Raw genomic sequence first — 26036 nt, 5'->3', positions numbered from 1 at the left:
ACCTTGACCACCGCGTGAGGATCCGCGTGCGCGTGAACCAGAAATTGCGATTTTTGTTCTCCATAGAACCGCCGGGCTCTCCGTCACTTGTCTTCCTCAATCACTTTTCAATATTCAATCTTAATTTTGTGGAAGTTTTGCATTTTCAATGAGCTGGAGATGAATGATTAATGAATAAATTTGAATGCTTCATTTTGTCCACGGATCATTAGTTAAGTCCTTTGTGGGAAGGACCTGCGAAAGGAGTGAAAATTATTGAGACATTAGCCCCAAGCAATCCGGGGGTAAATAGTATGCACAAAAGGATGTTGCTTCCGCACTCTGGGAGGAAGAGAAAAAAGCCCCGGGGAAACGTTATTTCAAATTGAAATATTAACTGAATGCAATTCAAAAATCAATATGGATACATATATATATATATATTTTGTCACATGCATCACCGGCATCATGCCGGTGATGCATTCTCCATTTTAAAGTTCGATGTTCCTGAATAAATAATACATGCCAGATAGCAATCCAATCCGTTAAATATTTACAGCCATCAAAATAGGAATGATAAACAATGAAAATGATGCATGAATTCCAAATTTTTCTGGGGATTTGTTGGAAGTTCGCTACTCTCGGGATCCCTGGTACTCACCCCTATTGTGTCTGCCTGTGGCAACCTAATAGAGATACCGTTGCTGCTTTTGTGCTGCGAATGTGCGAGCGTGAGCGGAAGTGTTTACTTGTGGCAACAGAAGGGGGCAGCGTGGACGCGACAACCTCACAACCATTGGCGGCGCCGTCTGGTAGCTGAAAACATTGTCACTGTCAAAAAAAAAAGGTCATTGTCATCATTGGGAAAAATTTAGTTTGAAATGAGGTTTATGTTGTCACTTCGCACTTGAAGTCTTCACAAACTTTAACTTGGATGGGAATGGAACACAGAATCCCAAACATTGACCTTTAAAAATCGTTACGACACTACGATGACAAATGATCCATCCATTTCCGAGAGTGCTTATCCTCTTCATCGCTGACTTCTGACGAAAGGAGGACTACTTCCTGGACTAGTTGCCAGTCAGTCACCAGGCACATCCAGAGACAGCCAACCATTAACATTCACGCTGTCTCCGAACGGATCAACAAATGACATTTACGGCGTTTCCTTAAATAAGGGGGAATTCATTAATTAGTCACAAGCTGCGAAATCCACTTAAGATATATAACTGCCTCCCCTAAAGGGAGCACCTCCCCTGCCATTTGGAAAAGAGCATAGGTAGATCTTGTAGTCACATGTAGACAATTATTTGACTTCTAAAGGCCATTTCAATTTTGTCGCTAACCAAAACCGCAGCACCTACGCAGGCAGGTAAACGGTCTCTCGGACAAACTGAAATGTGGAACCTTCGTTCTGCCGCGGACGAAGCCAAACGCAACCGAAATGGATAATCGCAGTCAGCAATCCTGACCCGCACACATCTGGCGATTAACCTTTGGACACGTCCCGACGCGCCGCAAAAACTGCGACCTCTGGTGTTCTTATCAGGAACCACCGTTTTGAGACTCCACATACACTGTCCTGCCCTGGCTGCTGTTGTATATTATGAGAGAGGAAAGCTGGTGAGAAATAAAGGGGAAACTGTGGATTTTTAAGAGATTGTTGGCAATGATCACACCGTTTCATTTCGCCGACAGAGATTCCCCACACTTTGCTTTTCAGTCACGGGTAGATATGTTCATATAACAATAGTTGAGTCTGGTCAAACACGATGATCACAACGCTTTTCCACTTGTGTATTAGTTCTGGTCACGTTTCCGCCAAGCTATTTTATACCCCTTGAACATTTTATTTTCCGCAGTAACTCTGCAACTTACTTTTTTTGTTTGTCCAGTTTGCCTCGATTCTTAATGTTTCTCTACTACAGTCATACCTTGGTTTTTAAACCATGATGCGTTCCCGAAGGTTGTTCAAAAAGCGATCTGTTCGAAATAAGAAACTATTTTCATAGCCCATGATTAGGGGCTAATACACTATGCGGAAATAACACAAAAACAAAAAAAAAAAACAGTCAGATTTGCGTGAATCACAACAAACACATCTGCCCACAATGAACGTTACATGAGGAAACTTCCTCGTGTAAGGAAGCCGAGTGGCATATTCAGGTTTGCTCAGTTTGGTCGAAAACTGGTTTTCGGCCGCAATTCGAGACGTAAAAATCTCGAATTTTCTGGTCGAAATACGATTTGGTCGAAAACGGAGACGTTCGAAAACTGAGGTTTGACTGTATTCCCATCATGGTCCTTTTTTTTTTTTGTTTGGTGCAACATACCTGACATATTCTACCTCCCCACCATGTGCAGTTTAGTAAGTAACCACTATTTACAGAAATACAGGCGAGCACTCTGCAAAGTTATTTTCTTTGCCTCTACATGTGTTTACAATCTTTGTTTCACCCCTGAATGATTTGAAGCGACCACTCTGTCATCACTGGAAAGTGCAGCTAAAACACAAATGTGGACACTCATACGTACTGTCTTTGTGCTTCGCGGTTTGTCCTGACAAGGATGCAGAAATCTGACCGTGGGTCTGTATTCTGTGATATATCAAAGCGTTGCTCTTGGTTTCTATAGCGGCAGTCTTTCTAAAAATCTGATTTACAGGCAGCATTTCAGCGTGGCGCCACCATGCAGACGACGGGCCCGTTTCGCGCGGATTCACCCCAGCGATCGCTTTTAGTCGTCGGCGGCAAGCCGTGCGAATCGGAGCGTGGCTCTCAGGCTAACGAAAACTCCCTGCTTTGAGGTCTTTTTGAAAACGGGGAAATGGAGGTGTCCTCTCTGACCAGGCCGCCTTTTGTTCCCGAGCCAGAGAGCGCAGTCGAGCTCCCGAGGCGACGGAGAACTGGGAAAGAATGTGAGTGGGGAAAGAGAACGTGCTACTGTGTCGAAAATATCAATGAGAGAGATGCTGACCAAGTTTTGCGGCACACCGGTGATGAGACAAATATACATGACTTCATGCATCATGGCTGACTTGGATTTAGTAGGATGTGTACATCACAATTAAGCAATCAGTCAACCTTCAGAGAGATTTTCATCACTCTAAAATGTGTATTTTAACGCAGTTGTTTTTACCTGTAGTCAACCGAGGAAATTGGGTCAGATTTGAATTCAAAAGTCACAGTTTGTAGATGGCACATTTTGGGGTTACTTGAAAAAGCTTTATTTAGAAATATATATCGATAGTCCCCTATTATCCACTATGTTAAAATGCGGCAAATTCAACTCAAAATATTTTTTTCTTTCGATTTTGAGTGCCCCCCTGTAGGTTTTTTGCAGCTTTGCACAAAAGGACAATAATAATACCAGAGCCCATTGCGTCAAACAGTACAGGAAAAGGAAACTTTTGAAGACGAGCTACTGATTATAGCCTGCGTTCAGAAATTGCCAGCAGCACACGAGCATGACAAAATGTCCGCCTAATATCTATACTTTATGTTCAAGTTGTTCTTTTTAGTTTAAAATGGCTTACCTTAACCAGAAACCCATCGAGCATTGTAGCCACCTCTACAATCCTGGTGGGTTATCGCGCGTTTTGATCCTGTAAATTTTTGATCTTGAAAGCAAACTTTAGTTGCTATGACGACCGGTCTTCTTCTCATTCTAAATGGAAGACGAAGAGGAACTTTCGTCCGGAAGTACGGAAGCAGAAGCATGGTAGTCATGGCAACAAGATGATAGTTTCCACAACATTTATTCTTAATTTTGCATTTTGAAAGACATTTATTCAGCGTACCAGGTGTTCTAAAGCGTGAGAACCATGTGGGTTGGTTCATAATGGCTTAATAGTGGTGCAAATTCCCACCACACCGCAAAAAATATAGCAACTTGCAATGTATCACCCATGAAAACTGAGGAAACACGTTAGTATTGAACTGTTTTACATCATTCATGATGGCTACGCATCAATGACTCTCCGACGCAATTGCAAGTTAGTTATGATGCGGCCCATTTCTACTACTACGGTGTACAGTTAGCTAGCTACGCCCCCGAAATGCATCTTCCCTTGCTGCCACAATTTTCAAAACAAACCCAATGTTGTTATTTGAATTCCCAAGCAGGTAAGCAACACCGTGGATGAGACCGCCGCCGATCGATGGGAGCCCCCAGCAGTCTGTTTGCCGGCGGCGATCGCGACCGCACCGCGACGGCCTGGTGGATATGTTCCAGCCATTGAAGGCTCCGCGCTGACATATTCTCAAAGCAACATGTAGCGCTATCAGAATACACCCGTTTTCAAAGAATTATATGGAGACCACCAATAAGGTGATCCCTTCACATGAATGATTTCAGGAAGACCAAAGAAGTCCAGCTATCGCCGGAAACAGAGTTTTGTTGTTGTAGTTTTGCAAATGTTTCTTCTCACTCACTAACGAAACATGGAAGCATTCTTCCTCATCATGTACCTTCACTCATTCACTCCCAAAGACGTTTTTAAACGTCTTTTCAGACTTGGTCCAGAAATGGCTGGTACTGAATGAGTTAAGCGACCTATACACCAAACTGATAGAGTACTAATCCTAGATACTGTAATTCTGTGGAGTTGAGCAAAGTAAATGATCTGTCAATGCTTTAAATCGCGCAGTCTCTCAAGTGATTCTTTAACGTGCAGAAAACATGCCAAACCAATTCATCAGGATAACAATACATGTTCCTTCTGCTTTCACACTCGTCTGATTTTCCCAGATATTTATCTTAGCGCCATAATTTGTGAAAGTCTCTGACATTTGTGGCTAGCTAGCATGATAATAAATCCGTGGCTCGGAACATTTCTTAGTTAATTAGAGTCAATCAATCCAAACTTTGCTCACTTACCGGTGTGAAACCGGAGCATAATGAGCAGAAATCAGCATGGTGATTGGAAAACACAAATTACAGCTGTTAAAGAGAAACTCATCCACTTTTCTTGCCGTCGACGCCAGTGCCTGCTGTGAGGTTTTAAAATTAGCATGGCATTCCTTTAATGGATGCTGGGGGAATGTGCTCCTCTATAATTAAAAAAACCTGTAATACATTTGTCGGCCGAAATAGGAAGGCGGCGGCAATTCTCTCCAGGGACGTATTGGTCCCTTCATGCACCCCCCCCCCCCGCCCCACCCCCCTCCCTCTAAAAAAGACAGAAAGAAAATCAGATTTGTATTATTATAATATACATGTATTATAGTTAGACAATAAATAATGTACAAGTGCATCCTAAATAAATTTGAAATCTTACTTAACATCAGTTCGATGGTAGTTAAGTTCAAGCTACCAAAATTCGTATTTGGAATTACTGCACATAGTGTGAAATATTTTGTGTACTCATCCATCCATTTTCTGATCCGTTGATCCTCCCAAGGATCGTGGCGGGTGCTGGAGCCTATCTCAGCCAGCCGTCTTCGGGCAGTCGGCGGGGGACACCCAACCAATCGCAGGGCACGTACAGACAAGCAACTATCCACTCTCACACTCACACCTCGGGACAATTTCGACTCTAAATTTTAGAGTGTTCAATCAACCTGCCATGCATATTTTTGGAATGTGGGAGGAAACCAGAGTACCCGGAGAAAACCCACGCAAGCCCTGGGAGAACATGCAAACTCCACACAGAGAATCGAACCTCTGCGCTGTGAGGTCAACGCGCTGACCACTGGACCACCAGGCCACCGGAATATTTTGTGGTTTTCCTATTTCCCCTTTGGACGGCTAGAGAGTAGCTTACACCGACGTAACCCCAACATTCACCACCTCGAGAAATTTAATCAATACTGATTTTTAATGACTAAATTAGGCAGGAGTTGGCCTCCTGAAAGTATCTTCTTGCGTTAAATGAATGCTTATGTCATCTCAATTAGAGGAATATCTGAGTTTAGCTTTTTGAAATGGACGACTGCTGAAAATGAACTTTTCGACATTCGATGCACCCGTACGCGGGGGCATATTCGGGGGCCCGAGACATACATGCATGCGGTCCTCCACATCTGCATAATTCAAAAAGTTCTATAATATTAATTTTTAGCATCAACCAAAAAAGTGTGAATTTGAGAAAATTCTATTTCCTGAGCTACATAAAGTCCTTAAAATCCTTCCTTGGGATTATCAATCAAGAGAATCATCTCAAAACGATTAATGCACAATCATTAATAACATTAACATTTAATACAGTGAAGCATTTGCACGGTGTCAATCGTGGTTTCTTTTCTGACGACAAGCATCAGTCGCGTCACTCTCCATTCACCTGATTGCATTCTTCTCGGCTGTCCTCCTGCAGCTAGCAAGCCTCTGGCTCACGCTCTCGTGGGTTACGCGTGTGAAAACGTTTCAAACTGGTCCTCGGCTCGATGTAAACATCTGCATTTGTTGCTTAAAATATTGCCTGTACTTTGCCCGGCCAAAATTTGAACCTCGGACTCATGAATTTACTTGCCATTATTTTCTATGGTCACATCACATCACACCGAGAGCTATGTCGAATTTTTGCACTCGGCCGCGTAGGTACCCAAAATACTACAAGCAGCTCTCTCCGAGATGCAGCGCAATAATAAACGCATACCTCGCTGACAGCTCTTGTATTGGCTCTTATACGATTGTGTGAGTATCTAATGAAGTGTCCGGCGTGTGTATGCGCAATTATTAGACATAATGTAGACGTGCTTCAGATGATAATGTGACAAAGTAGTGTGAGGTGGTCCCCACTCGGCGAGCTCGGGTCACGTGACCTTCCTTGACCCGATGTGGACCTGCCGGATTTAAGGCCATGTGACCCTGCGCGCGAGGGGCCACTGTGGGTATAACATCGCCTCTGGGCGTAATTTCCTCTCCTTCAGCAGCTCTCAATAAGGGGAAAGCTGATGTTGTGCCCAGAAACGGAAACTTGCCATTGTATTAATTATTGTCAGCGAATCCAAGGAGTGAAGATAACGCGGGATGCACTGGGTTGGTCCCATTTGTTTAACTTGTCAGTGGACTGAATAATTGCGAAAACTGACCATGTTAGACGGCGAGTTTTCCAAAAGATAGGACTGCGGTAGTTGCGACGCAAATGTACGCTTCAGAAAGGAAAAGCTTTGGTATCATTTGTTCGGCTTTCCCTTGCCAAAGGAATGTACTGAAGTGAACACCGTGTTTGCCACACAATATTGCTGCAAACCACGTGCAGTATGTTGTGTGTTCAAATCCAACCCTCCGTTTCTTCTCGTGCTTTGTCACACGTGGGCTATCTCAGCTGACTTCTTGCAGTTCAGATACGCATTGTCGAGTTACTGAACTGCTAAGCCTGCTGCTAACCAAAACGGCAGCTAGTGGAGCATTTTTAACTGTCTCAAGTGTGGCGTTTTAGTGACTATTTTGTCACATGGAGGCGGCGGCTTCAACGCTGATTTGCTGCCCTGTCGACTGCAGAGTGATCGTGTTGTAAGAATGTTCGTGTCCATGTTTATTTTTCGGAAGACCGTCTGCCATGATGCACCACAGTTTTTAATATTCCAAAAACGCCTACCTCGTAATAGGCGCCTCAATAAAAACCACCGGCCCTCTTTTATGAAGCAGCGTTGACTTATACCAAAAATCCGACCAAATTTGAGCATTTCTTTTCCCCCTTCTGTCTGAAACGGCACGCCTAGTAGCTTCTTCTCTTTCTTCATCTTTGCATTTACAGGAAGTCTTGAGACCTTGCGGCACCATGCTGCCTCTCGCAGTTTGGTGCTGGGACTGCAGCAGAAATCTGGTTTTGAGAAGACTCTTCGATAGAAATATGGTCGGTGCATTATGTTGGTTATGTCAAATACGTCAGTTAAGATACAAGTTAAAAATGGATATGCGTACCCTGTTCTAAATATTGATTGGCAATTTGCTTCCTGTTTCGCCGGCCCGGTGACACAGTGCATCTTTTTGTGCGTCGACCTCACAGTGCAGAGGTACCGGGTTCAATTCCAGGTCCGGCCTCCCTGTGTGGAGTTTGCATGTTCTCCCCGGGCCTGCGTGGGTTTTCTCCTGGTACTCTGGTTTCCGCCCACACTCCAAAAAGATGCACGGCAGGCTGATTGAACACTCAAAATTTTCCCTAGGTGTGAGTGCGGATGCTTGTTCGTCTCTGTGTGCCCTGCGATTGGCTGGCAACCGGTTCAGGGTGTCCCCCGCCCACTGCCCGAAGACGGCTGGGATTGGCTCCAGCACCCCCCGCCACCGTTGTGAGGATAAGCGGATCGGAAAACGGATGGATGGATGGTTTATGTTTCTTTCTCGAGACGAGAGGGACAAATGATTCCAAAACATCTCTGAGTATGATGCTGAAGGCTTGAGAACTTTATACGAGAAGGACTTTGCTAATACAATGGGGCTCATCTTGCTGTCCTCCCAAGGAAGAACTATCAGTCCTGCTACAACAGCTTCAGCGTCCCCAGGTGACCGCGCCACTGAGCCCGTGCTCGCTCCGTTGCACCCCACTCCACGCCTGCTGCCACCCTGAAGGTAGATGCATCACGCTGGGGGACTGTGCGGCAGAAGCGGCACCCCTCCTCCTTACTTCCCACTTTCAAGCGCCTCTTCACCCCACCCCAAACCACACACCGGGTGTCCATACAGTCTGGACTCCTCCCTCAGGTCGGTCTCGGTTACAGTTTGAACCACACGAACTAGTATTCTTCCTTTAATTTGAGAACCACACATATACATGTTCCTGTGCCTGCACATGGGTGTGTGCGGGGGAAGGGGGGGGGGGGGGGCGCCGCCTGTTTCTCCCGGCTGCCTGCTGACTCCCTGAGGCGTGTCTGTGGTGGCTACGCCATGTGTGGGGGTGAGAGAACAGCAGGGCTTCCCGAATGGCACACACTGCATACGCAAAAGTGCTCGTCCTGTCTGGTTTCTCTTGTTGTCCCTGTGGATGGTTTAGGAGTCATTTCGAATCAGAGAAATGCGATCATGCAATAGACTGTCGGGCAAAAAATACTGGCAGTCAGCTCTCTTTCCTCGCTCAAATTGAACACAAGTAAAAAAAAAGTTGCAACCTTTGACTCCTTCGCTTTCTCCTCATTTGTTCCTTTCATGGAGTCTTGAGGAGACTGTTAAGAGTCTTTGTGAAGCAGCTGCTGCCTATTCAAAAACTCCTGATCCTCTAAAATACTGTTTCGTGACCTTGGCTAGCCCCATTTTTGCCATCATGTACGATATTATTTCAATCGGACAATGTGTCAAATGAAAACTCTTCCAAAGCGGAATGACCGGAGAACCAAAACTGCTGACCTTTTGTTTAAAGGGAACATTGAACTTTCTTTAACCGCAACATCTAAAAAGGTTTTCCTTATGTTTTTCTTTAATTAAAGCCTTGATTATAGTGATAAAAAAAATGACTCTTTATCCAGAAATTTGCATATCAAAGGTTCCTAAAGTGCCACATTGTTGTTTCGAACCCAAAAAATGAATCGGTGTTGCATATTATTGTGGTGAAGGTAGATTTAGGTAATGTGCATTCATACTATTTTGCTAGCATTTTTAAGATATGGTGATCACGGCACATATTGCGATCACATTATACAAGTGAGAGTAGTCTTACATTTAGCTATTTGCAGATAATTACCGTATGTTATGGTGTTTTCTGTTTTTATTGTACTTTTAGTTTGCAGTGCTGTAGAAGTGAAAGCTGTTTCTAATACTCTAATACTACATCCCAAATATTAAACCCTCTTTCACATAAAGAGTCAAACCTTTTGAATTGTTGATTGTAATTGTGTACTTGTAAAATTAATTCATAGGATGCAATACCATACCGCCGATAGGTAACAAAATATATATCTTTTTATTCTTCTTTTTTTTTTTACAAACAAGATAATATCACCCTCTCCATGATATTAATATGATATGTTCTGTGATCTGTAAACAGCTGGTTATCTTGCTTTTCCACGATAAGAGAAAGTGCTGAGGATTTACGCTCGCTGAGCACATTTGGGCTGAATCTTTCACACGTCACAAATTGCAGATGGGAAGCAGTGATCTTGAACAGCCGATCACATTTCCGTGACCATCTGACACCTTCCATTTAGGAAAATAATACATTCTATCTTAGCATAACCCCCCCTACCCTACCCCGCCCCCCCCCCCACCCACCCCCATTTTCTGTTGCAAAATGGAATTACGGATAAAAGAGTTTTGCTATTCACAACTTTGGATTTTGCCTTTTTGTTTCGGTGCACTGACGGGAACTAAATGTTCACCCTTTATGTTAATGGCACAAAACATGACTGACCTTTTGATGTGTGCACACGCAGAGTCGAAAGCGGCCCTTGATAGCTTACCCTAGCATCGCGATATAGCCAATTGTGTTGTTTATGTTAGCTGTTTAAAAAAAAAAAAAAAAAGAAATTGTCGACGCGTGACCTAACGTAGAACTGTCTTCCTCATCTCTAATGGGTTCCTCTGATAGGCACGGAGGTGGACCTGATCTGATCTGTGTAACATGACACCTAAATATGAGTCGGGTTAACTGGCACAGAGAGTTGTAAATCACTGTAGTGTGATTCTTTGTCTCAACGGGTTTAATTAGTCTTGAAATTCTTCTCTTATCTGATGACCCCCCCCCCCTCTCTCACACCACCAGTCCCACCCCCCCATTCCCTACTCCTCCTCCCCGCCCTCCCTTTACCACCACCTCCTCCTGCTGCACGCCGCAACCATAAACGCCCAGCAATCTCAAGACCAGCGGCCTCGGGAGAGTGAGCTGCTACAAAGAGCTGAAAGAGTTTGGAAATGGTCATTTTATTGTGTTAGAATGGCTCGCTGGAGACTTGGGTAATTTAGTGCTAACTGAGCGCTTGTAAAGATAACAGTATGTGACTCCCAAGTGCAACACGGCCAACTACTGTAGCGCTGCCACGCGTCCTCGCAACTACGACTTAAACTGTAGTAAACACCAACTAGGCATGTTTAAAATGACATTTTCGCTCTTATGTTCTTTTTTTTTTTTTTTTTTTTTATGTCACGCAAACGTGGTCTATAGCGGCATATTCTCTTTCATAGTACGTGAACATTTATCCCGATCTGTCATTCTGGATAACTTTTGAGGTACCTGTCACTGTCGGTCCCATGGGAGTCCCACATGGAAGTTTTATTTGCTCTAATTGAGTTCTTTACTTAATTGACAGTTCATTATGTCCTAATAAGTCATTCTCAACCGTTTTCTATACCATTATTAACCATCCGTTGCCATAAATTCGACACACTTAAAGTCAGTCTGCTTATCATAACGGTCTCTCAGTCAATGTGCAGGTTTGAGGGCGCAACTCATCTGAGTTCTTGCGCCATTAATGTCAGAAGTGGGTAGTTATTGTGTGTGTGCGCATGTGTGTGTGTGTTTCTTATTGAAAAGGCCCTTGAGACGGGTGATAGCTGAGTGATAGACCCCAGAGACTGGTGAAACACTGGGACACTTGTACACGTGCACCCTTCTCGAAAGGGGGCGGGGGGTATTGTGATGACATGCGCTTTCACATATAGATGAACATACCCAGACTCTTATGTGTCGCTAGTTTGTGTACTGCTTTATCTCCCTAATTAACCTGGGTTCAAGGGTTGAGATTCAGGGCCCTATTTTCATCTTGCGAAAAAGTGCAGTCTAACTCTGCGCATGGGTGGAGTTTTCTTTCTTTTCGTATTTTTGAGGACAGGCGCATTTAGAGAGGGGCGTTTGCGCCCTTGCGGGGGTTAAAACAGATGACTTGTTTCCAGGCCAATGAAAGCATTTCAATTCAGCCCGGTAGAGATGCGCTGAAGTCCATCTAGAAGATGGAAGATGGAAGCAGACAAACTACGTTTTTGAAGAACTGTAAGCAGACCTCCATTTGTGGATGATGACAAGTTGGTCAGGGCTGTCAAAGATCATCAATGTGAAAAGGACACTTGGAGACCCCCTTCCACCTTGATCGTTAGTGTCTGTGACATCCCCCGTGTCGTGGTCCTGAGGAGTGGGGGAATTAAAGAATATAATACAGACAATAATAATAACAATACATTCACTGAATTTATTTCATAAGGATTCAGCGGGTTCAATGGATGCTGTTGTCATATTTACGAATGAAGTACGATGACATGGACCTCACATAGCAGAGCGCAGAATCTGTCTGCGCCTTCAAATTCACCACAATCTCATTACACCCCCTGTGCCACAACTTAGACCCGCTTTTACTTGCTCTAAAATCGACTCGACTTTCTGTCACCAAATTGTCATGTGTGCTGAGGGCGTGTAATAGAAAACACTCTTGGTAACGTCATAAGGCCCAGAAAAGCGCAGTGTGGTCTACCAAATTTCCAAGCACAATAAACTAGACTTGCCCCGGCATGAAAATATAGATGCATCTAAAAAAATTGAGCCCACAGTGTCTGATTGTTCACATTTCTGTTACAGCTGATGTCAGAAGTAGAATGGTTCGAACCCGTTGTTGGCGTGTAAGAAGCCCTGTACGATGGACCCTGGCGATCGGTGAGGCTCTGAGATGATTGCATCGGCAGCCCCATTGAAAGGGGAGGCGGTGTGATGATGCGCGCTTTCGTTCCATTGACCCGGCTAACGTACCCAGACTCCTATGTGTCATGGGTTATTCCAATGTTTTCTCACCCTAATAGAGCTGGAGTGAGGTTTAATGTCTGATTATTCTGTTTCTGTAATACATGTTGTCAGATGGTGGCTGGTTCGCCATGAAGACCTTTGATTGACACCAATTTTATGTGATAGACACGAGAGACGGGAGCGATACTAAGATGATTATGATAGGCCATAAAAATAAGGCCAACTTTGGCGGTGCTGTGACAAAGAGTGCCATCTCTTTGCTTACCCAAGCACACCTTGGAGCTCGTCTGCGGTATTGGCACCTGATTGACATGGATAAAGTACTTTGCGGAGTTTGGTGGCAAATACGGTCATTAGTGTGACGCTTAGCCTTTGTGCGCCAATATAGAGGACCCACGGGACAGTCGACTAGTGTGAAATCGACCTCAGTGATGTGCGGGGGCACCAGGATTGGACCGTGGCACCTTTACGGGTGGTCCAAGGTTCAAGTGTGGTTTGTTGGTACAAGTTCTCAGAATCTGGCAACAAGCGGGATGGTTAACCCAAGGTGTGCCCTTTTGCAAAGAGTGTTGGGTCAGACGGGCAGTTTGATATGGGTGAGGCACACCTAAAGGGGACGTGGTCCTCGGCCTCTGTCATCGTGGTCACTTACAAGTATTTAGACCGGTGACATTTCGGTTGGAATCCAGGTCGATTTAGGTGACAAGGTGGGATGATTAGCCATAATTAGTGTTCAGGGCATTTCTATTGGGAGTGCATTGCGGCCCATATGTTGTTCATGCACTTGAAAATATGCAAGATGCAAGACACCACATTATAATGTGTGCCCCATATGTCTTCTTGTTATAGTGGTTCCAAGTTTTTGTGCACATACATCCGTTGCAAAAACTCAGGTTCACTACTCTGATTGTGTGTCCGGGTCTGTATATCAAAAAGTAGTCCGGATGAAAATACATTAAGGGCCTACATCTGTTTTTTGTTTTCCTTGCCCTGTCCTCGCAAACATTCAAATAGAGGGTATGATGAACATAGAGTGGACATGAAATTTATGATGCATATGCACAAGTTGTATGGTGCACCTTGCTTTTTGAAGGACTAGCTGCAGGGGGGTGGGGGGGGGGGGGGGTCTGAGGGGTTATTTTGCCGATGGAGATTAAGGCAGGGGCTTTTTGTCATTTGTGCGAGACAAGCCATTCATCCATCCAGTTCACAGCCAAAAAAAAGGCTGGTCCCAGAAATTAGCAGTTTCAGCTCAGCAGCAAAGTCGCCGGGCTGTGAAGGCAGAGAGAAATTGACTAATTAGCAATGCGCACTAAAACTTGACGGTTTCTCTCCATAACAGCGAGGGGTGGAAAAAAAAAACGAGAGACTCGCCTTTTTCTCCCCCCCCCCCTTTCCTTTCTTCCATAGATGTTTGAAATCGCAGTCATTTACGCTCGACAGTTTTTACAATAGCCTTGAGCCATAATTTTGCGAGTCTCTCCAGCATCCATACCCCTGCATGGTCTCTCTCCACCGGCCATGCACGACCGTTTCTCTCCCCAACCGTGGATTTCCTATTACTCTCGTTACGACTCACTGAGCCCCAGGCCCAAGGATAATGATGTGTTGTTTCTTGGTAGCATAATTTGTCACACGTATATTTCTTCTTCTTCTTCTCCTCTTGCAGAAAGCACGGCTCCCTTCTCACACACTCGCACACTTCTGGTTAATTCCGAGGAAACAAATGATCAACAAATAACGCCAAATTGGGACTTTTCGGGGGTTGTTGTCGCTTTTCTTTACAAAACGAGAACAAAAGAAAGGGACTCTTGAGTGAGCTTTCTGGGGATCCCACCGAAGATTTCTTACTTTTCTTTTTTTTTTTTTTTTTCCTGGAGGGTGTGCGTGGTGAGCGTGTGTCAGGTAAGTTGTGGCTGCTCTCATCATTTAGTTATCACGGGCGCGCGTAAGTTTACGCACGCACAAATGGCGTTTTTGTCGCGGCGCGGACGCAAACAAAAGACGCGCACGTCGCAGTGAACTTGGAGCCATTTTCTCTCTGTCGTAGACGGGAAGATTGACTGTTTTATTTTTTGGGGAGAAGGAGGGTGGGTGGGGGGGGGGGGGGGGTCGGGCTACGTTAGGAAGGCGCGCGCCGGTTGGTGTCTTGTTAGCGGGGGATGCGCGGCTGTCGGAGGGCAGGACGAGAGGGCATCCGCGCTGCGTGCTCTCCCTTGCGAGGATCTCACCGCTGAGTGGAGCCTCGTCGCGGGCTAAAGCTCCGCAGCATCACGGCCCTTCGTTTGGGTCTCCTGCGCCCCCCTAAACTACAGCCTCGGTTTAACCGATACGCCAATTGGTGTTCTCTTGCGCGGCGGGGAGGAAACGTGTGCCTCTGTTTCTTGCTTCAAGAAGTTGAAGACTATCCACGTGGGATGTAAATTCGATGGCACCCCGGGATCAAGCGCCAATCCGAGAGATCGTTTTTTTTTTTTTTTCTTCTCTTGACTCGACCGAGTTGACTTGTGTTGTGCTGCTCTGAGGTAAATGGCTTGCGTGGTTTATGTATTGCCCAGGTGGCGTCCGAAATCAGGAAGCCATGTCCAGATCGGGTGACAGAACGTCCACCTTTGACCCGACGCACAGTGACACGCTGCTGCACGGGCTCAACCTGCTGTGGAGGAAGCAGCTCTTCTGCGATGTGACTCTAACCGCCCAAGGGCAGCACTTCCACTGCCACAAAGCGGTGCTGGCGTCCTGCTCCCAGTATTTCAGGTCGCTCTTCTCCTCCCACGGTGCCGTCGGCAACAACGAGGGCGGCAAGGGGGACCGGGGCAGCAGCGGCACCCCTTCGTCCTCGCCCGACGACAAGCTGGTGACCCCCGGTGCCAGGCCCATCAATAACCTGGTTCTGCAGGGTTGCTCCTCTATCGGACTGAGACTTGTGCTGGAGTACCTGTACACAGCCAACGTGACTCTTTCCCTGGACACGGTAGAAGAGGTGCTGTCGGTCAGCAAGATACTCAACGTCCCCCAGATAACCAAGCTCAGCGTGCAGTTTCTCAACGACCAGATCTCGGTGCAGAACTACAAGCAGATTTGCAAGATCGCCGCCCTCCACGGACTGGACGAGACCAAGAAGCTGGCCAACAAGTACCTGGTGGAGGACGTGCTGCTGCTTAACTTTGAGGAAATGTGCGCCATGCTGGACGCTCTGCCGCCGCCGGTGGAGTCGGAGCTGGCGCTCTTCCAGATGTCGGTGCTGTGGCTGGAGCACGACCGCGAGACCCGCATGCGCTACGCGCCGGACCTCATGAAGAGGCTGCGCTTCGCTCTCATCCCGGCCCCGGAGCTGGTGGAGAGGGTGCAGTCGGTCGACTTCATGAGGAATGACCCCGTGTGCCAGAAGCTGCTGCTGGATGCTATGAACTACCACCTGATGCCCTTTAGGCAGCACTGCAAGCAGACCACAGCCAGCAGGTAAGATTCGAATCATCAGGTACCGCTTTTGTCTTCCCAAAAAGTCAGCAAGTTGTGATCTGAGCATCTGTCGTCTCCAGCGTGGAAGGAGTCGGTTTTGGTGTTGCCAAGTTATGTTATGGCACCAGGAGCCAATTCAGTTGATGCACTCATCCGCTTATTTGTGATTGCTCAAATCTTTGTTTTATATCTGGGGCATGTTCCGGGGCTCTTCTTCTTCTTTTTTTTTTTTTTTTTTGTTATTACAGTAGCTCTACGGTTGTTTTTAGACTCAAGTGGCAGGCCGACTTAACCCACCATAGGCCATGCATGGCCCATGAGCCGCAGGTTGCCCACCGTTATGTTATCATGAACGTTACCTGATTTTGTTGAAGTTGGATTTCTTGGCACGAAATACATTTTGATGAGTACCTAGAAATTATTTGAGGGTCCGAATTAAGTTGTTGCATTCTGGCAAAGGAACTGACAGTCGGCACCTTTTGTCCGCAAGTTTATTCAGTGGAAGTGATGTTATAATCCAAAGAACAGGCGTTTGAGAGCAGAAATATGTGCGGCATATCTATTTTCACACTAACTGAACACGGAAATGGTCATTATTGGTTTCACGTGTTGCCGTATCTCTCCTCTCAATCAATCACCATTATCTACGTCCAGGGGCTCATTTACATACGAATAACCCCTCCGACACATCCAAGTGGACCAGTAGCAAAGAGCGAGCGCGAGAAACGCAGACGATGTAGCCATGCATAAAAAAGGAAAGAAGGTGAATGTGAGTGAGTGTAATGTCATATAGAATGACTGCACATTGCGATTGATTACTAGAATTGCATTGGAGCCAATTAGGAGCCAGACAATTCTCTTGAATGTAGAGTTAAGCGTGGCGCCGCGAGGTTATACATCACGCGTAAACGTCCGGGGCAACGTCACACGCATCATTCCAGCCAATGAGATGGAGGTATTGTATAATCAGGGTTATGCGGTTCAATTGCCTTTGCGCCTCCGGCGCGACACCCTGCAGGACCATCCTCAATTCACAGCTAATTAGAACGATGCATTTCCGTAGTGTAATAACCATTCAATAACACAGCCCCGTGACAAGTGTCCGTTTCCTTTTTGTTCATTGTCGGAAGAGCCCCTCATGTAGCTCACTGGGAGCCCTGCGTTGCTTTTATTTATTTGCTGCACTTGTTTCCTGTTGTCATTACAGAATCCGTTCCAATAAGAGAATGCTGTTACTGGTGGGTGGTTTGCCCCCCGGACCCGATCGCCTCCCCAGCAATTTGGTCCAATACTATGACGATGAAAAAAAAACATGGAAGATCCTCACAAGTGAGTTTAAAGCAGAGGATTTTATGTGAGGGGTTTTTTTTTTCCCCCCCACCATCTTTCTCCTGTTCGGGGAGTTTTACGGTCGTTCCCGTGGATGACTTTAACGTGGGTTAATTTGAGCGAAGGAGTTCCCTAAATCCTTCAGGTAATAATATATCACTATCACTTTTTAATATAAGTTTCTAATCAGAGCGTGACTTCACGCCACTGCGGAGCGTCAAGCCTGGTTCGCCTTGTTTTTGCTGAAATATGCTGCTGAGATGCATGATGAGATTCACTTGAATCTAATGATCTGCTGTGGCAGAGATTGAACGCGGGCTTTGAGTGATATCTTTGCCAAGTGGCTTTCAAATTCATCCTGATTATTCACCGGCGCTGATCAATACCGGCTGAATTGCTCTAATTATTTACCCAAACGCACTTGAAACACCATCTGAGGTCTTAGACTCCTAACTCGAAAACGAATACTGGTCTCTTGCTATTTTTTTTTTTTAGGCAATCGATAATAATACGATCTTGAAATGAAGTTTGCCTCAGAATGAGCACAACAGAATAATGGAGCGTACTCAACTGTGTCGATTGAAGCGGATGAGGTGAAAAAGGAGTGCATTACTCGTCTGTAACCAGCAGAGGCACTGTTGAGTCACTCGCGCGCTGTCAAAAGAAGGCCAACATGATGTCAAGTTACAGCCATGCTGCAATGCAACTCTTACGAGTAGTACGCGGTAAAACAAAAACAAAAAAGAACAACGCACAATTCATATGTTGGGGTAATTTAAGTTGAGAAAAACTATCAAATATAAATGATTGACTTTTATGGCAACATTATTTTGTTTTTGCTTACAGTATATTTTCAAATTGGGGGTTCAATCAAAGGGAAATCCAGGCGAGCCAATTTTCACAACAGCAAAACATAAAATATTTTCCTGTCATGATGACTTCGTCACAGACTACAGCGCCTTCCGACTTCAAGTTGTGTCGCCACTGCAGGAACAGAGCTTTGACGAAAATGTTGCCTGCATTACGAGTATCAGTTCTTGCATTCTGTTGTTTTTCAAGCTACTCCCAAGACCTTGTATTTCATGTGGGGAAATTGAACCACATTCCCTCCCTATCAAGCATCCTCGACCTTTCCCAGACTCACCCCTCTCTATTTGCTCTCATATTGCAAAGGTCAAACTCGAGATAATGGGAATATTTTTCTATTCTCTCCTATTGAGATTTATTTGTTGTTGCTCATTTCTCAGCGTTAGCGGATTGTATTCCCCCCGTCCTTTCGGCTCTTTTCAGAGATACACACCACACCATTTGTTTTTGTTTTTTTTTCATTATTCCTGTTGTAGTCTTTTAAAAGTCATAGTTATCGCACTTATTGTTTGGTGGGGTTTTTTTTTCCACATTTGTCCAAATTCATCTGTTTGCAACTCAACATGCACATGCTCAGTCTGCACAGTCATTTGCTCATTACCCTTAGCCCTCATGGGGTAGGAGCGGCAGCTCGCAGAAAGGTCACTGGGGATTTCCATCAGTCACAACTAAAAAAGTTAACACTCAAATGGTCCGTGGCCTTGCGGAAGGACAAAACTGCACAATCATCCCCTGAACACATCAGCGAGCGTCTGATGTGGCCTGCGCACACAATGGACGTGAAAGAGAAGGAGATTATGAACATTCAATCATAACTTTCCAATGAGGCGAAACCTGAGAGGGACAGCCTTTGATTAAGACATTCATCAAGATAATTTGGAAGATTCTTGATTCTCTTCCCTCGTGTTGTGTGCCACACCGAGTCGCTCGCCGTTGATCCCAGTGTGAAGTTTGCCATCTAGCGTACCAACGGAAGCGTGAACAAAGGACCGTCATCACCTACTTTGCATCATTAAAGATAAAAGGGACTCCACCCTAGTGCGGGAATGATGGGGGGGGGGGGGGGACACAAAAGAGCCAGAGCTGGCGTCAGTGGAGTGTGGCCTGCCTGCGTGCGGAGGTTTCTGACTCCCTCTAGTGTGAGTCCCTGAGCTCAGTGTCGACAGCAGCCACGGAGGGCGACCCTGCAGGAGGGGTAGATTAACTTCATCCGCTTTCAATTTTACAATAAGGTCCAACACGGGGAGGAACTAAAAGCCAATGGCATGTTTTATGCTTTCCAGCATCTCAGTCAGGAATGACGCCTCGCCCGCCACTTATCCCGCCGGCCGCCTGCATCCCAGGCACCTGTAGAGGCGGGACAGACGTCCCGCTTCCTCCGACTGTACTCTCCGCCGTGCCTCCGCCACCCCCCGGTCCCCTTCCACGGGTACAAGATGATTTCAAGTCACTAGACATCAAATAAAAATCCGCCCATGCGTGGCCTTTATACTTGCTGACTGAACGATAATGTAAATAGCATGTAAGGGAGTTTGTCAGTCATATGGCACTTGTCTTTGAGGTGCACCGGAGGCAGGCAAGCGAATCCCCTCCTTTTGAGATAAAGCTGCGTTTAGTGTATGAGGTATAAAGCGCCCCTCTCTCTCTCTCTCTTCTTCCTCCGGAGCGGCACATGTCAGGCAGGGCCGAGTGAGATTGCGGCGAGAGGGCCAATTGGAAAGAAATGAGATTCAAGGCTGTCTAATTCTGCAGCAACTGTGATCCATCAGGCGCCGTGGAGGCGGCACTGGAAATGACTGATGGAGACAGACAGGTGGGCCTTAACATTCCACTGATTTGTGCTCCACCAGAGCCCCCCCCCCCCACTCAGCCCCCACTCCCACCCTACCCCACCAAGCCGCCACCTCACCCGAGATTTATTGAGTGAACACGATCGTGTTCATTATGACTGTCACCCGAGACCATTTCTCCACATCTCAATGGGGGTCACTGCAACAAAAGAAGATGGAAGACAGGGGGCAAGCGCAAAATCAGGTGTGCCCCATCAAAAGTGATTAATATTATTTTATTTTATTTTTTTAAAGTTAACAAGGATCGTCACCAACTTCTACTACTTCTGGAAAGATCTAGAAGTGTGTCCTTATGAGTTGCTGTCCCATCACAAGGTTCGGGTTACAGCCGGTGGAACGAATATGGTCTTCCGCGAATTATTTCCGCAATGTTGGAAGCATGAAATCATCCAAAATGAAGATTTAAGAGGTCACGTTTTAACTGTTTGTCAAACACGATGAGGAGAGCCCCTCCTGAACTGTTGTCAACCACAGCTCACACACCCGCTATGCACGCGCAGACTTGCTGATGTCTCGGGCTGCAACTAACAATTATTTTAATAATCAATTAATCTGTCCACCTTTTTATTAAAAACAAACAACAACAAAAAACAGAACATTCTTTCAAATTGGACCCCCTTTATGGCCCACATTTAACACACATACATTATAATATGTACTACAAACATTTTATGCTTGCAATTTTTGTGCGACTTCAAATACGCGTATTGTGTTTAAAAAGTGTGTTTTAACGTTCTTTTTCTATATGGTCTATCAATATATTGCAGATTTTTGCCTGTTGGGAAAATAAATGGGCTTTCATTGTACTCCGCTTTAGACAAGAATTATAGATCCGAAGTCAGCTCCCGGCCGCGGCTGTGGTTCGATGCTTAATTCTCTTGGCTTTGTGTGTCGCGCAGTAATGCCTTACAACAGTGCCCATCACTGCGTTGTGGAGGTGGAGAACTTCCTGCTGCTGCTCGGCGGGGAGGACCAGTGGAACCCCAACGGTAACGACGATGCACCTCACTCTCCAATCATTTATTTTTGTTTTGTTTGTTTATTTTTTAGCTAAACTAAGAGAGCATTATCTCTGAACCTTGCACTGTTGCACAAACAACACAACAGTGGACAAAACAACACCCACCAGTCACACTTGTCATGATTTGGCACCGAGAAGTAGCGGTGGAAAATTTTGAACGCGTCAAGTTGTTTCATTGTCGAGAAGACTGTAAAATCCAAATTGTAAACATTCTATTTTCTCCTTTTCTGTAGGAAAGCACAGCACCAATTTTGTAAGTCGCTATGACCCCCGATTCAACAGTTGGATACAACTTCCTCCTATGCAGGAGAGGTGAGGCCACTTCCTGGACACTTTGTAGAAAGGTTTTATTGCATTGCAACATGATTGCTTTTTAATGGAATCCATTCATTTGAGCACCAGCATCAGGCTGTCCGTAGGCTTGAAATTAAATGCTAGTAAATGAATGGATTTGAAAGTAGCCCGATGGCTTGAAACCTGAATTTGAAACCCAAAGTCCATCTTGAAACCTTAATATGACATGCCGATTTCAAACTCTGGCACTCGTTTGAAGCCCCAATCCACAAAAATTTGAAATCATAACCCTAACTTGAAACCTCAGCAGCCTCTAATGCACCGGTGTCAAACCCAAGGCCCGGGGGCCAGATCTGGCCCGCCATATCATTTTATGTGGCCCGCGAAAGAAAAATCAAATATGCCCACTTCCATGATGCTTGCTAAAATCTCTACCAAAATTTTAAATTCTCATATTAAATAAGTGAGAGACAAATTGAAAGCATTTTCTTGTGATCAAACCCCTCATTACAGAAACTTAAAAAATAGTTGAATAAATCGCTATTATATGGTTTCAGTCGTAACGGCCCTCCAAGGGAGATGGTAACTAAAATGTGGCCCGCGACAAAAATGAGTTTGACACCCCTGCCCTAATGTGACAAGATGGAAGAAAAAGAAGAAGTAGCCCCAAGGTAAAATCCTAACCGAGACTTGGGACGCTGATTAAAAATACGAAGCCATGTTTGAAACACTTGAAACCAAAAAGAGAAGCCCTAACCCTGGTTTGAAACCCTGACCGTGGCTATTTGAACCATGACACTGTGTTAAAATCGGAATAATTTGTCCTGTTACGGGACTATTCATTTGATGTTATTGGCCATTAGTGGGTAGTTTTGTCAATCTCAAAATCTGTGTGACAAACATAAAATGATTTCAACAGTTGCCATTCAAATAATGAGAAGAAATTAACAGAGGGTATTAACCCTTTCAGGGACATCTTATCATGATATCAGGTTGCAGGGTGCATGAAAAGGTTAAATTCAACTCGCGTGTTTATATGGAAGAATTAACCGGGCCTCCTAAATGCAGTAGCGATGGTGCTTGAGTGCTTACGCTTCTCCGCTCCTTGACATCTCACGGGTGCCGCTTGGTCCTCAGGAGAGCCAGCTTCTTCGCCTGCCGCCTGGACAAGCACTTGTACGTGATCGGCGGCCGCAACGAGACGGGCTACCTCTCCAGCGTGGAGTCGTACAACCTAGACACCAATGAGTGGAAGTACGTGTCGTCTCTGCCGCAGCCTCTGGCCGCCCACGCCGGCGCGGTGCACAACGGCAAGATCTACATATCAGGTGAGAGAACACAACAGTTAGCATTAATGTTGTCAAAAAGTCAGTCGTTTTGTATTTGCGGCAAAAATACTCCCACGCTCTACTTACCGTATTTTCCGGACTAAAAGGCGCACCTAAAAGCCTTCCATTTTCCTAAAAGCTCACAGCGCGCCTTAAAATCCGCTGCATCTTGTGTATGGTCATTACGGTAATACGTCGACCCCCAAAATGGCTCCTTGCTAGAGACGTGCTTAGAACGTAGAGTTCAAACTTAAGGCGATCGGTTTCGCAGTTGAACACGGAAATAGAGCAGCAGCAAGAGAGTTCAATGCTAATGAGTCAATGTTATCACTTGCTGTTGGTTAAGGGAACTTTGTCGCTGCTTTATTAAATAAGTTTTACTGACATCTGATCGCTCCGTTGGCGTTTCCTTGAGCGTAGTTCCATCTAGTGGATGCATTGTAGATTGCGTCTTATAATGTGGTGCGTCCAATATATGAAAAAAAAATACAAAATAGGCCATTCATTGAATGTGCGCCTCATAATCCAGTGCACCTTTTAGTGTGGAAAATGTGGTAATAATCTTCTGGGTGATTATTTGTCACTCTCAGTTGAAGGTCACTGTAAAGATGACACGTAAAACAATGGAAAATTCAGCATAAGTGACTTTGGATCAATTTGATCAAGTGTGTGTGTGCGCGGGTGGGGGGTGGGGGGGGGGCTGAAGGGTGAATTATAGGGCTGCCCTGTAGCCTTATCAGGGAAAAAGAATCCACAATGGAATTCCTTCTCTCCAGTTCTTGTAAAGTTAATAGGCAATGATTCATCCAGTATTTAACAAACACCAGGGTCAGGTAAAAATTTCCGCACCTGGCTCGTACCTCGGTATCTCATGGGATCAGGAAGTCAGGTCACCGCCCACTTCCTTGGTGAGATAATGGTTTATAAATCAGAGGCGGTCCACATGCAGACCGGCCGTTAGCAAGTTAACAGCCAGCAACCGGCACACCATCATTCGCTCACAACCAGACCACTTGATTTTTTTTTCTGCCTTATAAGTCTCCAAGATTTCAATTCATCAGTCCTTCATGTTCTCAGACACTTTTGTCATCCGAAGAGGTTGAACAAAAAACGGCAACACTCTTTTGACCAACTTGAGAGAAGAAAGTACAGATCGATTTTCAAATGCGCCCTACATTTGAAAATCAGAAAGGTCGTCACAAACCCCCCCCAAATAACTCAAGTAAAGTACAGTGTCCAAACATTTGTACCACCGCTCATTCATCAGTATGTTTGGCTTTCCAGGCGGGGTCCACAACGGCGAGTACGTGTCGTGGCTGTACTGCTACGACCCGCTAATGGACGTGTGGGCTCGCAAACAGGACATGAACACAAAGCGCGCCATTCACACGTTGGCCGGAATGAACGATCGCCTCTACGCCATCGGGGGGAATCACTTGAAAGGTAAGTGTGGCGGCAAAACCATCAAGAGATTGATTGTTTTGTTTTGGGGGGGGGGAGGGTTGTAGCTCCACCTCCTTTCTCTTTTCTTTAGCTCTGCAGCACAATGTTATTGTTTTGCATGTTGCTGTTTTTGTGACAACATTGTGAGGCACTTTGTTGAATGTTTCTCCTCCATTTCTGTAGATTGTCAGCGTTAGTCTCATTGATTTGCTTTTTTTTTTTTTAACCCTACCTTCACATGTCAAAAGCGAGTGTCAGGGTAGGACTAGATAAGTTTTTTACTTCTTCCTACTCCCTTGAACATAATAACTGTGTTGAATGAAGACTGATTTCTTTCTTTTTACTATTTTATTTACCTTATTTTCTGTCAAATTATTACTGTATATGTTTTATGTTCAATAAACAAACCAACCAAACCAAAAGTCATTTTATACAAGTCAGACTGGAAACAAGCACCGTAACTAACGCCGGATATGTGAAGCAGACCAGATCTTCACTCACCTTCTTCAAGTTTCCATTCAGAGATTCTTTCTCAATGTCAAAGCAGGAGCCTTATTGATTTTTGGAGAATATCAAACATAAGATCAGTGCCCATGACCCTTTTTGCAACGCTCTGCCAGGTGCCATTTCCAGATGCACACACACACACAATCAGTGCACACTCAGGTGTCAGGTGTAATTCCACTCATCGTTTTCAAGTTTTACATGATTTTGAACAGTATTTGAAAGTTTTGCTGTTGTATTTCGTAACATGCAAAGTCCTACGCACCACATTTAATAAATAGCTGAAACCATTCTTTTTCTGTCCCCGCTCACAGGTTTTTCTCATTTAGACGTCATGTTAGTGGAGTGTTACGACCCCAAAGGCGACCAATGGAACATCCTGCAGACACCCATCCTGGAGGGACGCAGCGGGCCGGGCTGTGCAGTCCTGGACGACAGCATCTTCCTCGTGGGAGGCTACAGCTGGAGCATGGTACGGTACAGTAGATCAGGTCTAATAATTACAGGATAATTGGAAAAGACCTTTTTTTTTTTTTTTGTCTTTTGTGTTCCCCATTTGGAGAGTCTAAATCTCAACATGGGTCAAAGATTTCGAGAATGGTAGAAAATGTCTGACTTTGTTTCCTTATTAAATTGTCTGTATTGACGCTGCTTCTTCTTTTGGAATAAGCGTAAAAACACAAGATATGTAGATTAAATCCTTTAACAATTGTGGGTAAGGTCTTGCCCGCTGATAAGTATATGTCTGGGTATGCAAACTGCTAAGAAAAAATAAAGGCAACACTTGGAGTTACATTGTGCTGCCTAAGGGTTCCCTTTTTTGTGAGCAATGTGTGTGTGTGTGTGTGTATATATATATATATATATAAACTTTTTTTAAATAATCTTTTGCACAAATACACAACTCCACTTGGATAAGTCGGACTTTATTCTAGTGATATTCTACTGAGACCCCCCCCCCCCCCCTCTCCCTATCGTGATCTTTCCCCTAGGGGGCGTATAAGTCTTCAACCATCTGCTACAGCCCGGAGAAGGCCACATGGACAGAGTTGGAAGGCGAGGTGGCCGAACCTTTGGCGGGCCCGGCTTGTTCCACCGTCATCCTGCCTGCATGCCTCCCCTTCAATAAATGACAACTAATGCAGCCCAGGGACGGCAACCAGAGTGATGATTGGGGGGAGCGGTGCCAGTAAGCAGGCAGCCATTTTACCGCCAACCTCCCCCTTCTGCTCAGTCGAGTAACGGGTGTATAAATCTTTTTTTTTTTTTTTTACAAGTTTGACCAGAGCACTTTGGTTATTCCCCTGTGAAGGTAACAAGAGAGGAAAGGAAAGCGGTGTGTAAGTCATGTATTTCAA

At 45.2% G+C, this 26036-nt stretch overlaps 1 protein-coding gene across 1 annotated transcript in view; it reads left to right on the top strand.

Annotated features, from left to right (window-relative positions):
• Positions 1 to 14740: 14740 nt before the first annotated feature.
• Positions 14741 to 26036, top strand: part of klhl14 (kelch-like family member 14) — a 12668-nt gene continuing 1372 nt past the window's right edge. The window contains exons 1-8 of the mRNA XM_086129169.1: positions 14741 to 16042; positions 17250 to 17371; positions 20988 to 21077; positions 21343 to 21421; positions 22541 to 22731; positions 24016 to 24174; positions 24993 to 25150; positions 25671 to 26036. The exon at positions 25671 to 26036 is cut by the window's right edge and continues 1372 nt beyond it. Coding sequence (XP_085985295.1) covers positions 15126 to 16042; positions 17250 to 17371; positions 20988 to 21077; positions 21343 to 21421; positions 22541 to 22731; positions 24016 to 24174; positions 24993 to 25150; positions 25671 to 25811 — 1857 coding nt within the window. The 5' untranslated portion in view covers positions 14741 to 15125 and the 3' untranslated portion in view covers positions 25812 to 26036. The remainder of the gene's footprint in view (positions 16043 to 17249; positions 17372 to 20987; positions 21078 to 21342; positions 21422 to 22540; positions 22732 to 24015; positions 24175 to 24992; positions 25151 to 25670) is intronic.

Source organism: Hippocampus guttulatus, chromosome 14 (genome assembly GCF_054856545.1).
Source record: "Hippocampus guttulatus isolate MCC_2025c chromosome 14, RoL_Hgut_1.0, whole genome shotgun sequence".
NCBI lineage: Eukaryota > Metazoa > Chordata > Actinopteri > Syngnathiformes > Syngnathidae > Hippocampus > Hippocampus guttulatus.
This window is presented reverse-complemented; position numbering and strand designations above follow the sequence as displayed.